Source organism: Podarcis erhardii, assembly GCF_964252035.2.
Source record: "Podarcis erhardii genome assembly, chromosome: 1".
NCBI lineage: Eukaryota > Metazoa > Chordata > Lepidosauria > Squamata > Lacertidae > Podarcis > Podarcis erhardii.
In genome coordinates, this window is record NC_138497.1 from 84846393 (window position 1) to 84860694 (window position 14302).

Genomic DNA, 14302 nt, shown 5'->3' on the forward strand with positions numbered 1-14302 from the left:
ATTTTTTTTAGTGCAATAATAATCAGTGATCTGTACGGTTCATTACTGTATCTCGCCATTCTTACCTGGGTGGTCTTGACTGAGGAGTGTCCTTTAAGGGTACTGCTGGGCTGTCGCTTATCTTCAGGTGGGATTCAACCACATACCAGCAAATTCAGATGGTGCAATTAAAGTTCGTACACAACAAACCCAATGCCCACCCCGCAAATGCAGACTTCTGTGATAAAATGTGCTAGAAAGTATGTGATAACGTTTGCTTGATGCAATGTTAGATAAGCACCTCACAAAGAAATCAGCATGATCATTCCATAGAAGGTCAATGTTGTGTAACTTCCCTGAAAAAAATGTGCAAAAAATAAACTGGTCCTCTGGAAGAGATCCTATTTCACGATCTGCCAGCACTGACAAAGTTTCCTTTATACCTTCTGTGACCAAAGTTGCTGCATCTCTCTACCAAGTTTATCTGTTCTTTGCTTCACTGAACTGCTCTGCAATTCCACCAACTGACATCTGTCCCAGTGCTGGTGACGCAGGCCAAATCCCCCTCCTGAGAGCAAAAGACCAGCTGAAGCTATTGACTCGATATATTTATCTCAAATCACTGCTGCTTCTACAAAATCTTTGGGAAGGTTGTCACTCCTCTCCTTTTTCTGAACTGAAATATTTGCATGTGATAATGCTCTGCAAGAGCACATCATCGTCATCAATTTAGTTAATAAGCTCTCAAAAGAATATAGACGTTTCCCAAGAGAAAAACGTTCATGAGGAAGCAATGCAAAACTTTTTTTTAAGACACAGGACAGAAATATCAATCAAGGTTTTGTTTTTTCTATCATTATCCCTTTTTCATTTTTAGAAGTTAGAATAGAAATTCCAGAGTTTGTTTCATTCTCTGGTACTGCTCTGATGTTTAAAGTCAAGGCAACTTGTGACATGATGGACGTTTATAAAATGATGCATGGCATGGAGAAAGTGGGTGGAGAAAGCTTTTTCTCCCTCTCTTCTAACACTAGAACTCATGCACAACCAATGAAGCTGAATGTTGGAAGATTCAGCACAGATAAGAGAAAGTGCCTGATTAGACAGTGCACAGTTAAACTTTGGAGTCTACAGGATGCAGTGATGGCCATCAACCTGAATAGCTTCAAAAGAGGATTAGGTAAATTTATGCAGGACATGACTATCAATGGCTACTAGCCATGATGGCTATGTTCCCGCTTCACTGTCAGAGGCAGTATGCCTTTGAACACCAATAACTTGGTTTTACTATGTTTTTATATGTAGAGTGGTACCTCAGGTTAAGTACTTAATTCGTTCTGGAGGTCCATACTTAACCTGAAACTGCTCTTAACCTGAAGCACCACTTTAGCTAATGGGGCCTCCTGCTGCTGCCACACCGCTGGAGCCCGATTTTTGTTCTCATCCTGAAGCAAAGTTCTTAACCCGAGGCACTATTTCTGGGTTAGCGGAATCTGTAACCTGAAGCATATGTAACCTGAAGCATATGTAACCTGAGGTACCACTGTACTGTAAGCCACCCAGAGTGGCTGGGGAAATTCAGCCAGATGAGTGGGGTATAAATAATAAATTGTTGTTGTTGTTGTTGTTGTTGAGCACAGTGCTGTTGCATTTGTGCCCTGTTTGCAGGCTTCCTATATGCATCTGCTTGACCAATGCGACTACTAATTTGGGCTTATAGAACCCACAGCAATACAGGAAGGACGTCATTGCTCTCCAAAACCTGGTAGAGGAGTTGAGTGAAAACACACATTGAATCCTATCTCAAATGTGTGTAGAAGTTTTCCTTCTGGTGTTTCAGTATCTAATGGAGTTATCCCCTTACAAATGAACACATTTATAGACAGTACGCCAAAGTAGCAAGTGAAAACCAAGGTATTTATTTATTCATTCATTCATTCATTCATTCATTCATAGCATTGTTATCCTGCTCTTCAACCAGAAAAGGCTCCCAGAGCAGCTTACAAATGTCAGTGATAAGATAGTCTTGCCCTCAAGTTTACAATCTAAAACACATAACACAAAAGGGATTGGAAGATTCAGGCACTGTTTCTTAATTACAGAGTTCTTGTAAACACCAGCTGGAATGGAAAGAGTTCAAGGAAAGGAGCAGCCCAATTTTGTTGGTCTTTCCACTGAATAACTAGAAAGCCTTGCAATCCTATCTCTCTTTTCGTCTTGTAGCCTGATGCACAGGCTGATTTAGGGCACAACCAGTTCTACTGCACTGGGCACCAAGCCTAGGAGGTGCCGCAGGGCATCACAACTATGACGTAGTGAACTGAGCAGAGTGGAGGCAGGGGGTGCCAAATTTTGGGCTCACATAGGACACCACTGACATTTGAAAGACCAAAGTCCGTGCCTCCCTGGTGGAATTTGTTTAGACAAATAATCCTTTCAAACTAGTTCATATTGATTTTCTATTCCGGTGCCCAACCAGACTTAGCTGATGCTCCTGCTCTGATTAACGTAAATCTGCCACTGAGTGTGGCAATAACACTATGCACCTGGGGGAGGGGGGACACCAGAATTGGTGGAATGAACTGGCAAACAGTATGGTGACATTTTGAATGGCTCACCAAATCAGATTTGGTTCCTTCCATCACTCCACTAATTTTCTTCTTCATTATTTCATAGTACAGTGGTGAGAACTCATCAGGACCTCCTTCTTTCTCCCATCCTGCACCTCAGTTAGGTTTGGAGAAAATCTGCTATTGGAGGCAATAGTATGCCTTTTCCCCAAACCTAAACACAGCACAGGGAGACATTTTTATAGAGGCTGCTAAGGGAAGAATTAGAGCTTTTTCAATGGTGGGTGAGAGACAGACAGAAAGACAGACAGAGAGAGAGAGAGAGAGAGAGAGAGTGTTACTTGTGCACCATCTACAACCATTCCTAGACACGGCTAGTCTTGCCAGGGTGGCACATGAATTGGTAACCTCATGATTAGACTACAGTGGTACCTCGGGTTAAGAACTTAATTCGTTCTGGAGGTCTGTTCTTAACCTGAAACTGTTCTTAACCTGAGGTACCACTTTAGCTAATGGGGCCTCCCGCTGCCGCCACGCCACCGGAGCACAATTTCTGTTCTCATCCTGAAGCAAAGTTCTTAACCCGAGGCACTATTTCTGGGTTAGCGGAATCTGTAACCTGAAGTGTCTGTAACCTGAAGTGTCTGTAACCCGAGGTACCACTGTACCCATGTGCCTGATTCAGAAGCTGCAACTAGTTCAAAGTGCAGCTACCAAGGTACTGAGTCACATAGTTGTACACACATTACACCATGTCAGGAACATTCCTTCCCAGAGTGACAGCGAGGGCTCCGAGGACCAAGGAGGGGTGGCAAGCAGAAAGAGACAGAGACTTGCTTTCTTCCCATGCGGAGAATGAGACGAGCCCCTCCCATCCTGGAATGCATGTCGTAAATTCCCAAGACAGTGTAAGGCAGGCAGAGGGGCCACAGCTCACAGACCCGTTCTCAGGGGAGGAGGGGCAAACTGGACAAGCTGCTCCTGAGTCTCCTTGTACTAGGAGGAGGAGTAGAGTCCAGGCTTGGCGTCAGGCCAACAGAAGGAGGGGCAGCCAATGGAGGATATCCTGTTGGCGAAGAGCCCGCCCTTCAGTGGGCTCAACTGACCCATCTAGTGAGGAAGATTGAGCTGTGTGCTCGGACTGAAACTACTGTGTAAATACCAATAAATGTGAATGTTAGAAAACCACCAGCTTGCCATCTCTTGGTATGAGAGGGGGATCATAAATCCTGACACATCAGAGCTGAAAAATCTGCACCAGCTGTGTTTTTACTACTACAAGCTCATCCACACACCCACTTGTCCCATGCCTAGAAAGCATGGGTCCAAGCAGTTTTTTCACTTGCCCTGTGCTTTCGGGGCATGGGTCCAAGTGGTTTTGCCCCACTGGATTTCTATGTACCTTATTTAACTAAATTAATGACTTAAATGATGCTAAAATTCAAATTTTTGCTTTCTCACTTGAAGTCACTTTCCTGCTCCATAGTTTTCTCATGGCATTCTTCATCTCCGCATTTCGTAATGTGTAGATCAATGGGTTGAGCATCGGGGTGATCACAGTGTAAAACACAGCCACCGACTTGTCTTCTGCAAAGTCGCTGGAAGGGCGTATGTACATAAAGGTGCAAGGCCCAAAAAATAAAATGACCACCAAGATGTGGGAAGCACAGGTAGACAGAGCCTTCTGACGCCCTTCGGAAGAGCGAGACCTCAAGGAGACCAAGATGACAATGTAGGAGATAACCAGGATGATGAAGCAGCCCAATGCAATCATCCCACTATTAGCCACCACGATGATGCCAATAATGTAGGTATCTGTGCAAGCCAGTTTCAGTAAAGGGTGGACATCACAGAAATAGTGGTCAATTTCATTGGGTCCACAAAAGGTGACCTGAGTCACGGAAAGGGTCTGCACCAATGAGTGCATGAGCCCTCCAACCCAAGAGGCTGCTATCATCTGCCCACAAACCCGCTTGGTCATAATGGTGGTATAGTGGAGAGGTTTGCAGATTGCAATGTACCGGTCGTACGCCATCACTGTGAGGATGAAGATTTCTGTGCAGCCAAAGAAATGGACCCCAAAGAGCTGTGCTATGCAGCCAATGAAGGAAATGGTTTTCTTTTCTACAAGGAAGTCTATAATCATTTTGGGGGCCGTGACAGAGGAGTAGCAGATGTCTACAAAAGATAAGTAGCTGAGGAAAAAATACATGGGAGAATTCAAGCGGGAGCTGAAGATGATGGTGACTGTGATCAGGGAGTTTCCCAGCACAATGGCTAAATAGAAGAACAGAAAAACCACAAAACAAATTTTCTCCAGCTCCTCATTTTGGGTGAAGCTGAAAAAGATAAACTCTGTCACATTGTTTATGTTCTCAGCTGGAGATTTGAGTTCCATATCTAGATCACCTGCAGAAACAAGTAAGGAAGATGCTCAGAAGCTGGCATGTCATTTTCAGGATCCCCCCTGGTTTTATGACAATCAGATGGTGGAGGTAGCAGAGTGAAGTCAACCATAACAGTCTCTGGCTATATATATATATCAATGCAAATAAAAAGTGCTAGCATGCCAGGAAGGAAGCCTTGCCATGCAACTCCATATTAAAGGGATGGGGAATCTGTCACCCTCTGTTGGATTCCAACTCCCAACCAGCACGGACATCCCTCAATGGCAGTTGTACACAAATTAGTTAACTAGGGTTGTTGTTTTTAAAGGAAAGAGGATTCTCAGGTACTCAGGAAGGTACCGTATATACTCGAATATAAGCCGACCCGAATATAAGCCGAGGCAGCTAATTTGACCACCAAAAACTGGGAAAACTTATTGACTCGAGTATAAGCCGGTTCACCACACCACAAACCTGGTGGTGGTGGCAGCGGTGGATGAAGAACAAGCAGTCCAAAAGGGCTGCTTTCGGGCTGTTCGTTCCTCCACCGCCGCTGCAGACAGCAGCAAAGGAGGAGGAGGAGGAAGGAGCAGCCCGAAAGGACCCTCACTCGAGTATAAGCCAAGGGGCACTTTTCAGCATTAAAAATGTGCTGAAAAGGTATGCTTATACTCGAGTATATACAGTATTTCAGCTTATTTTTCACTTTCTGAGTAAGCAGCTGATTTAAACCCCCTTTTCTTCTCTCTTTTTAAAGTTACCCATTAACTAATGCATCCGTAATAGTCAGTTCTGCTCTTCGTTTATTTGTAAATCATACAGTTAGAGCCAGGGCTGTCTTAAGCATATGTGGCGCCAGGGTGCAAAGATCCGCCCGGCGCCCTCCCTCCAGGTTGCCCAGTCCCAGGCATGCAGAAGGGCAGAGCCGGCCAGCCGCCTCAGCATCTTGCTGGCTTGGTCGCCCCCGAATTCTCAGCACAGCGCAGAGCCGACCGACGGGTGGGCTCTTCCCCAGACTTAACTCTCAGGCCCCGGACTCTCGGCCTGGCGCCCCTGAGAGCCCAGTGCCCGGGTGCCCTGCACCCCTGGCACCTATGGGTAAGACGGCCCTGGTTAGAGCAGAAATCCTCAAACGCACCTTGTGCCTTAAGTTTACAGTATTATTTAATAAAGTGAAATAAAGAGGCAATGGGAAAGAAATAAAGGACTTGTTCACACTGTAGCAAAATGTGGATTTGCACCTGCTTGTCTTGCCATTCATACAGGAGTGCCCACATGCCCATCCCAGTGGTGTCCTGGAACTTTCCTCCAACCCTTTAAATGGGGGGAGCAGTCTTAGATGTTTTGGACTTTCCAAGAATAGAAAAACACTGCGTTTAGAGCAGGGCCAGATTTAGATCTGATGAGGTCCTAAGCTACTGAAGGTAATGGGGTCCTTTATATGTCCAGCTGTCCTTTGTCAACAACAAATTGTCACTGTTTTTGTGTTAAATATATGCTACATGGTAATTTATGGACCTAATAAGTATCTAAAGCCATTTGCTATCTGTAGGTTTAATTTTATTTGTTTTTTATCTTATAATTTGGAAATGTACATCCAGGTGTTTTTTTCTTTACATTTTTTTGGGGGGTCCCAAGAGAGTGGGGCCCTAAGCTATAGCTTGTTTAGCTTATACGTAATCCGGCACTGGTTTAGAGAGGGAAAGGTCTGAGACAACACTGATGTCTTGTGGATGCACCTACATTAATGGGAAGACAGGCAAGTGTAAATCCACGTTATGCTCCAGGGTGGGCAAGCCTGAGGAGGAGGAGGTGGGGAAAGAGGAGTTGTCAGAAGAGAACTGGGACAGAACCAGAGCAAGGCATCCACCACCCAATGTCAGCACACATTATCTGATCATTTGGGGCTTTCCACAGATTAAAAAACCTCTGCATTTAAAGGTAGGGAGGTCCAGGACAACAAATGGGAGGAAGAGGGCATCATGTGCACATACAAAAATTAATGAGGAAACAAACCAGACAAATAGACATTTTTCTCTAGTGTGAACAAGCCCCTAGAATATGCTGATTTTAACCTGGGATTTTTTGTTGTGCTTTTATGCAACTCGGTGGTGCAGCTGGAAAATTTTAGACACTGAACTTAATAGGCTTCATGGAAGGGAGGGGATCCTTTCGCTAGTGACATTTATTACTTCACTTTCAAAGCACACAATTAACATTTTTCTTTCCTCTACCTCCACTATTGTTATTCCATGCTTTGCAGCTGCTTCTACATTCCTGATATATTAGAGAGAGAGAGAGAAAATAAAATCTTTGCCCATCTGAGAACTGCAACAAAAAGACTCTGTGCATGTCATTTCACATTTTGAAAACTCAGTTAAATCATAGCACCATCATGAGATTGTGCAAGTAGGAATAAAGTGAAGTTTACTTACTGCTGCAAAACAAATAGGACTACTCCAAACTGGAACAAAACGTGGTCCCCATCCCAGAGTTCTTCATGACCTTCCCCACTTTAACGGTTGGCTTTTTCTGATTCATACTTTCCAAGGATTCTAAAGCCCCACATTTAAAGAGGGAAATGTCCAGGACACCACTGAGATGGGGAGGACATCATGTGGGGCCCCTATATTAATGGGGAGCCAGGCCAGTGCAAGTCCACAATTTGCTCTGATGTGGACAAGCCAGTTTACTTGGGAATTAGCACTATTCTGGATGAAAATTGTAATATGCATGCCTAGCCAGCTGCACCCTGATTGTGATTTTAAAAAATAAAAATGGGTGGACCACAGCATGCTATTGCAGGGACTGATGCCACTTGCCACTGCTGCCATCATCTGCCACTATCTAAGTGGTCATTTGGGGACCCCTCTGGACTTCACCCCCAAGGTCAGGCATAGCTGCACTCCTGATGTTATTGCTGTATAGACCTGTAAAGCTAATCTTATAGCATGTTCCTTTATATTATTATGACCTGTCTGAATAAATAATAAATCTGTTGTGCATTTGGGAATCTAAGAGATGTTGGAAAGAGAAACTGGGCTGAACAGCCAGATTACCCAACAAAAAGTGCGCACACACAGAGTCCCTTTTTCTCCCTTTGAATGTCTTAAAATAACAGGCAAAGTTAAGCACTTATAAGTATCATTGAGTACGATGGGGTTGATTAGGAACTTGTCCACATACACATATACACATACACATACACATACACATACACATACACATACACATACACATACACATACACATATATACAGAGAGCTTAAAAAGAGAGCACATCCCTTCTGCAACAGTATACCTTGCTTGTATTTGCAGCTGTTGATAGCCTTGTGTGGTTCTTTCAAGGTCGCCTTTGGAGTTTCTCACTATCTTGACATAATGAGTTGAAAACAAAAAGCATCTAGACTAGGGGATATGAAGCCTGATACAGAGCCATTCACTTTTATGGCACTGGATGGCAAATGGGCAAAAGAAAACAATAATCCTGAAATGTAGAATTCTCTTCTTCATTCAAAAGAGTAGTTCACAGTAAGGAGGACTTTTCTAAACTGAATTCCTTCCCAATTAATAAATTAGCTATTCTGTACCAAAGGGAGGGTGACTGAGCATCTTCAATGATTACATCTTTATATGCAGTCATGGAAAAGCATAATGGTTTCTCAACTTCCCTCTTTTGGGGGGTGGGAGGGGTTGCATGGAGATGTTCCTTAGCCTTCATGTGGCACTATATCAAATCTACCCACTTTGAATCTCTGGGGAGGTGGAGTGATAGGGCAGAGTGATGCAACTATCCAATTTGCAGAGTATGACGTGAAACACATCTGATGCTAACAAGATAGCCTAAACCTGGATAATAAGATCCCAGGGGCCACGAGAAGCACAAGAGGGACACCAGCCAAAGAAGGACTAAACTTTGTGCATCACTTTTCAAAAGTATTTGCAGCAGCAGGCTTTGATGCTCTCTTTAACTCCTGGTGCCCAGCCTTGAATGTGCTTGTGCAAAGTTATTCTATCAGTGTACTTCCCAAAGCCAGACCACAAAAAAATTCATGTGGTGTAGATTCGATGTGCCTAACAGTTGTAAGTCAACTCTATACCATCCAACATTTCTCTGATGAAAATAGGGATGTTAATAATAATATTAACAATGGCAGGGGGCTGGACTCGATGGCCCTTGTGGTCTCTTCCAACTCTATGATTCTATGAGTCAATGATTCAATGATCTTATTATTTATACCTTGTACATCTGACTGGGTTGCCCCAGCCACTCTAAGTGGCTTCCAACATCTATTTTAAAAAAAAACATTAAACATTAAAAAGCTTCCCTATACAGGGCTGCCTTCAGATGTCTTCTAAAAGTTGTATAATTACTTATGTCCTTGGCTCAGGGGTCACCTAAAATACCCGCCAACATTTCTCTGATAAAAATAGGGACATCCTAAGGAAAAGCAAGATGTTCCAGGATCAAATCAGAAACCAGGACAGCTTCTGTAAACCCAGGACTGTCCCTGGAAAACTTAGTAGGAAGAGAAACTGGGGAGATAATGGAGATCTAAGTAGCTCTGAGAGCAGGATAGACAGGGTGGCAGGAGAGCTGAGATTCATTTTTTGATTCAAAATGAACAAATATTTGGCTTTAATACCAGAAAAGGAGGTGAGGTTTCTCAGGTCCTGCAGTTGTCTCCAATAATACCTTGTTCGTGGCATCAGCTTTTGCCAAAGGATCAAAGGGGTATATTTCCTCTATTGATTCTAAGCAATCAGCCATTGCTATAAGCAAAGCCCAAATTCTTCAGTCAAGGACTAGTAATCTGAAGTTACAACAACCAGGTGAACCTGAAGCTATAAGTGCCCACTCCAGTTTCTTGCCCCAAAACAGAAAGATGGATATGGAGAGGCGTTAGCCAACGTTTGTCAGCTAACATAGACTCTCCAAGTGTCCCTATTTCCCAGGGACGTCCCTGATTTAGAGAAACCATCCTGGGTTCTGATTTGATCCGGGAATGCCCCACTTTTCCTTAGGATGTACCTGTTTTCACTGGAGAAATGTTGGAGGGTATGAAGTTATCTGACCCTGAGCCATCTGAAGGCAATCCTGTATAGGGAAAATTTTTAATGTTTAATGTTTTATCATGTTTTTATATATGTTGGAAGCTGCCCAGAGTGGCTGGGGCAATCCAGGAAGATGTGTGGGGTATAATAGTAAAATTACCCTTATGGAATGGGACATCCTTATTGGAGAAATATTGCAAGGTATGCTAACAGCAAAAAAAAAAATCCACTTTTCAGAATGTAATGTCTTGCATTGCATTCAGTGTTGGTTTGGTACAGCAATAAGAATGCTGAGAAATGGGAGACTCAGGGTCAAACTCTTGCCAAGGCTACAGTTCTAACCCCTCTTTTACTTAGGCTGTGTCCAAATTCTTATTTATTCTGTATCCAGTGTTGGTTTGGGAAGCAAACTCTCAACTCTCCGCCCTGGCTTTTGTCCTTCTCACTCTCTGTGAGATGCAAATAGTTTTGATTCTTCTCATACAGAACTTGATCTAAAACTAACACATCAACATGGTTGTTATATTCAGTTACATTATCAAAATATTTTGAAATCCACCTTGTTTTCACATTGTTAATAAGCAAGATGCCAGTTAACGCTAGCATAACAAAAAGAAATTATGAACTCAACTTCCAGTTAAGGTAAGGACACAAAACCAATCCACCACATCTTCCTGTTTCTGCACGATGAAATTATTCTTTTTCTTTTTAAATTGGGAGGAGGCATGAATGAATCATCAGCTTACTTTCCAAGAACACATTCTAGTTTTAAATTCAAATTCACACCAGGTTTCAAAATAGACAGTTCCATTTCAGATCAAGTCCATTTTCAAGACATTTCGCACACGGATTGTGGGGAATTTTTAGAATCCAAAGGAATATATTGATCACCAGCTTTCCAAGCGTTTTCTCTCAGTTGGGGGGGGGGGGTTAAGACATGAGCAAGTCTTCTTAAATTCCATATTCTGACAGCTCAATAAAATGAAGATCTCTTGTATATTTTATTAAAATGTATGTGCATTGATTGTTGGGTTGTTCTTGTATTTATTTTTATTATGTATTTTGTGATTAGTGCTCGCTTCGACAGCACATATACTAAAATGTACTTTGTGGTTTCATGGTGAGATTTTATGGCGTGAACCGCCCTGAGACCTGTGGGTATAGGGTGCTATGCAAATTTTAATAATAGTAATAATAATACCCAGGCAGGTGCAAGCTGTGGTCCTGCAAGACTGGTGAAATAATTGACACAGGACATAGATATTGGGTGAAATCAGGCCAAATCTTTATTGACTACAGTGGAAAGCAGGCTTGGCATGGAAATAGGGCAAGGATCATTTCTTCATTCCAGCCACCCCCTGCTGATGGAATAGTACTCCATTGGGGTTGGGGAAACACCCAGCCCCCCTCCATGGGAATTATCCTGTGCTGAACCCTGGTATGGTACAAGCCAGGGTCTCACTGGGGGACCAGGAGAGAGATTCCAGTCAGGCAGAGGCTGTAACCAAGTTTAAGGCACTCCTTGGCCAATCCTTCCTCAGGCTCCTTATGAGATCATAGGGCAAAATGGCCCTGTACTCTCACAAGTGGGCCTTTTAAAGGCCTCACCCATCCCTCTTCTTGCAAGATCTCATGGGAGAATCCAATCCCATAAGATCTCACTCCAAAGGGGAGATGCAGCTACAGTTCCCGCACCACTCTCTGGGTTGCGCACTGCCAGGAAGGTTGGCCCAAACGCAGATTGCACCAGGAATGAGGCTTAAAATGATATCACTGCAAAACTCATTCTCTCCCTCACATTCTCCTGCTGCCATCCATGCCTGCCATAGCTGCCTCTTTGATCCTCTTCTGCTGGCTATGGAAAAGTCTCTGGTGGTGTCCATTAAGTTGGCAAGAAGAATAGGAAGGATATTTTTCATCACTTTTGATGGCACAAGAAAGCAACTGGTGCTTGTCCCACTACCTCTAGTGGTTGCTTGGGAGGGGTGGAAGGCAAGACCCTCTTCACTGAGCAGCCTTTTTGGTGCAGATGTTGTTACCCAAGAACCATGTTTGAGTGCAGTCATTTTGGAAGAAGAGCTGCAAGGTTTGTCATGTGCCACCAGGGGACTGTTTCCTTCTCATGCTAGGATTGGTTTCAGGAACTCATGAGATCCCTCTTCTAGTTTGTCCCAATGCCCCTGACCAGTAGTGAGTTATTTTTGATCTTGAGGTGAGGAGAATCAAGTCCCCTTGGCTTATTCCTTCTACCATTTCTCTCATTGATTCTGAAACAGCTTGTGTGTCGTGTGAGAACTTGCCACATCACCTGTCACCCTCAACAATCGGAAATGGATGGTGTTCTGTACCTCAATGTACTTTTTAAGGCTAGGAGTGGCAGCTATGGTCTCAGTCTCAGCCTAGAATTATTATTATTATTATTATTACTGTCTGGGTTTCCCCAGCCACTCTGGGTGGCTCCCAACAGAATATTAAAAGCACAATGAGACATTCAACATTAAAAACTTCCCTAAACAGGGCTGCCTTCAGATGTCTTCTAAAAGTCAAATTGTTGTTTATTTCCTTGACATCTGATGGGAGGACATTCCACAGGGCAGACACCACTACCAAGAAGGCCCTCTGCCTGGTTCCCTGTAACCTCACTTCTCACAGTGAGGGAATCGCCAGAAGGCTCTTGAAGCTGGGGCTCAGTGTCTGGGCTGAATGATGGGGGCTGAAAAGTTCAGAGTTGAGAGAGGAAGGGTGAAGAGTGACGCCTTTCTCATTTCCTTCCATGTCTCTACAGTGGTACCTCTGGTTATGTACTTAATTCATTCTGGAGGTCCATTCTTAACCTGAGGTATCACTAATGGGGCCTCCCGTTGCTGCCGCTGCCGCACCGCCACACAATTTCTGCTCACATCCTGTGGTAAAGTTCTTAACCTGAGGTACTATTTCTGAGTTAGAGGAGTCTGTAACCTGAAGTGTCTGTAATCTGAAGCGTCTGTAACCCGAGGTACCACTGTATATACTTTTTAAAGCTGTGAGGAGAACACAGAGATTTCACAAGCATCTGGGGAGGTCATCACTGGCCCAGTTATGCCCACGGGCTTCACACTGGCTACACTAGCCTTAGGGGTTTCGACTTGGCTGTTTGCTATGTCTCTATCAGTACTGCAGCAGACATTCCTTTCCTCCTCGGCCTCTTTCTCCTCACTTAGGGACCTCTGAATGATGAACTGGAGAGGCTCCCTGAACCATCTCTTTCTACAGAAACCTACCAGGAAATAAATGGCAGGGTTGATGCTGCTATTGATACAGGCAAGCATGTAAAAAACACTGGAGAGTTCATCAAAAGGGGCTATGTGGTGCACATTGAGGGGAACACCGAAAACAACAAACACAAGAACTGTGAGCAAGATAGTTTTACAGAGGTGTCCTGTCGGATGCTGCAGAAAACAAAACCTGACCTTTATGAACAGAGTCAGGCTAGACAGAATCATGATAGGGGTGAAGAAGGCGAGGTTGACAAGAAAGATCTTTTGCTGCATTTCATCACATACTGTTTTGTGACTTAAAGAACAAATGTCCAGCCCAAACAGCAGGATGTCAGCAGACCACAGCACGGTTGCCACAGCACTAGACAACCACGCAGGGCGGAAGGAGTGGTACCAGAATGGGCACAGCACACAGAGACACCGCTCAACACTGATAGCAGTGAGGAAATACATGCTGCTGCTGAATGAGGACACTTCCATCTTGTTCAATATGGTCATCAGCTCACACCACTGAAGGATGTGGGTGGCAAAATACTGTGCAAAAAAGAAAGATGTGATAAACAGGCGTAAAAAGAGAAAGAAAAAGTCAGCCGCTGCTAAGCTGAGGATGTAAACGAAGAGTGGATTCTTCCTGATGTCTAGTCGGAGAAACCAAAGGACAATCCCATTCCCCAGCAGGCCAAAGACGCAGATGAACAGACTGAGGCAATAGATGATGTCATCTCTTAAATTGTGCACAGAGCATTTGTATCCAGTATCACAGGTTTGTGTCTGAATGCTGTGAATAAGCAAATGTGCCTGTGTTGTGTTAGCCATCACAAGGCTTTGCTGGGGCTGGCAGATGTCTTCTTCTACTACTACAACTTCTTCTTCTTCTTCTTCTTCTTCTTCTTCTTCTTCTTCCCTCCTGTCCCTTTTCACCTGCAAGCACAGAGAAGATAGAAGCGCATCAGTAAGTAACTCAGGCTGCACTCCCATTGGCGATTTATGCATTGATGGATTTGTGGTATTTGTAACCCATCTTTTACCCAAAGGTTGCCAAGCAGGTCACAGT

At 43.8% G+C, this 14302-nt stretch overlaps 2 protein-coding genes across 2 annotated transcripts; both read right to left on the bottom strand.

Moving 5' to 3' along the window:
- Positions 1 to 3990: 3990 nt before the first annotated feature.
- LOC309331299 (olfactory receptor 4S2-like) lies at positions 3991 to 4947 on the bottom strand (the record flags this gene model as incomplete). The annotated part of the gene is made up of 1 exon (XM_081843421.1): positions 3991 to 4947. One exon carries the CDS (start codon positions 4945 to 4947, stop codon positions 3991 to 3993), a length of 957 nt encoding a protein of 318 aa, XP_081699547.1.
- Positions 4948 to 13005: 8058 nt separating this feature from the next.
- Positions 13006 to 14226, bottom strand: LOC309331314 (proto-oncogene Mas-like; the record flags this gene model as incomplete). Its single annotated transcript, XM_081843422.1, has 1 exon — positions 13006 to 14226. The coding sequence occupies one exon, from the start codon at positions 14224 to 14226 to the stop codon at positions 13006 to 13008; it is 1221 nt and encodes a 406-aa protein (XP_081699548.1).
- Between the last annotated feature and the right edge of the window lie 76 nt (positions 14227 to 14302).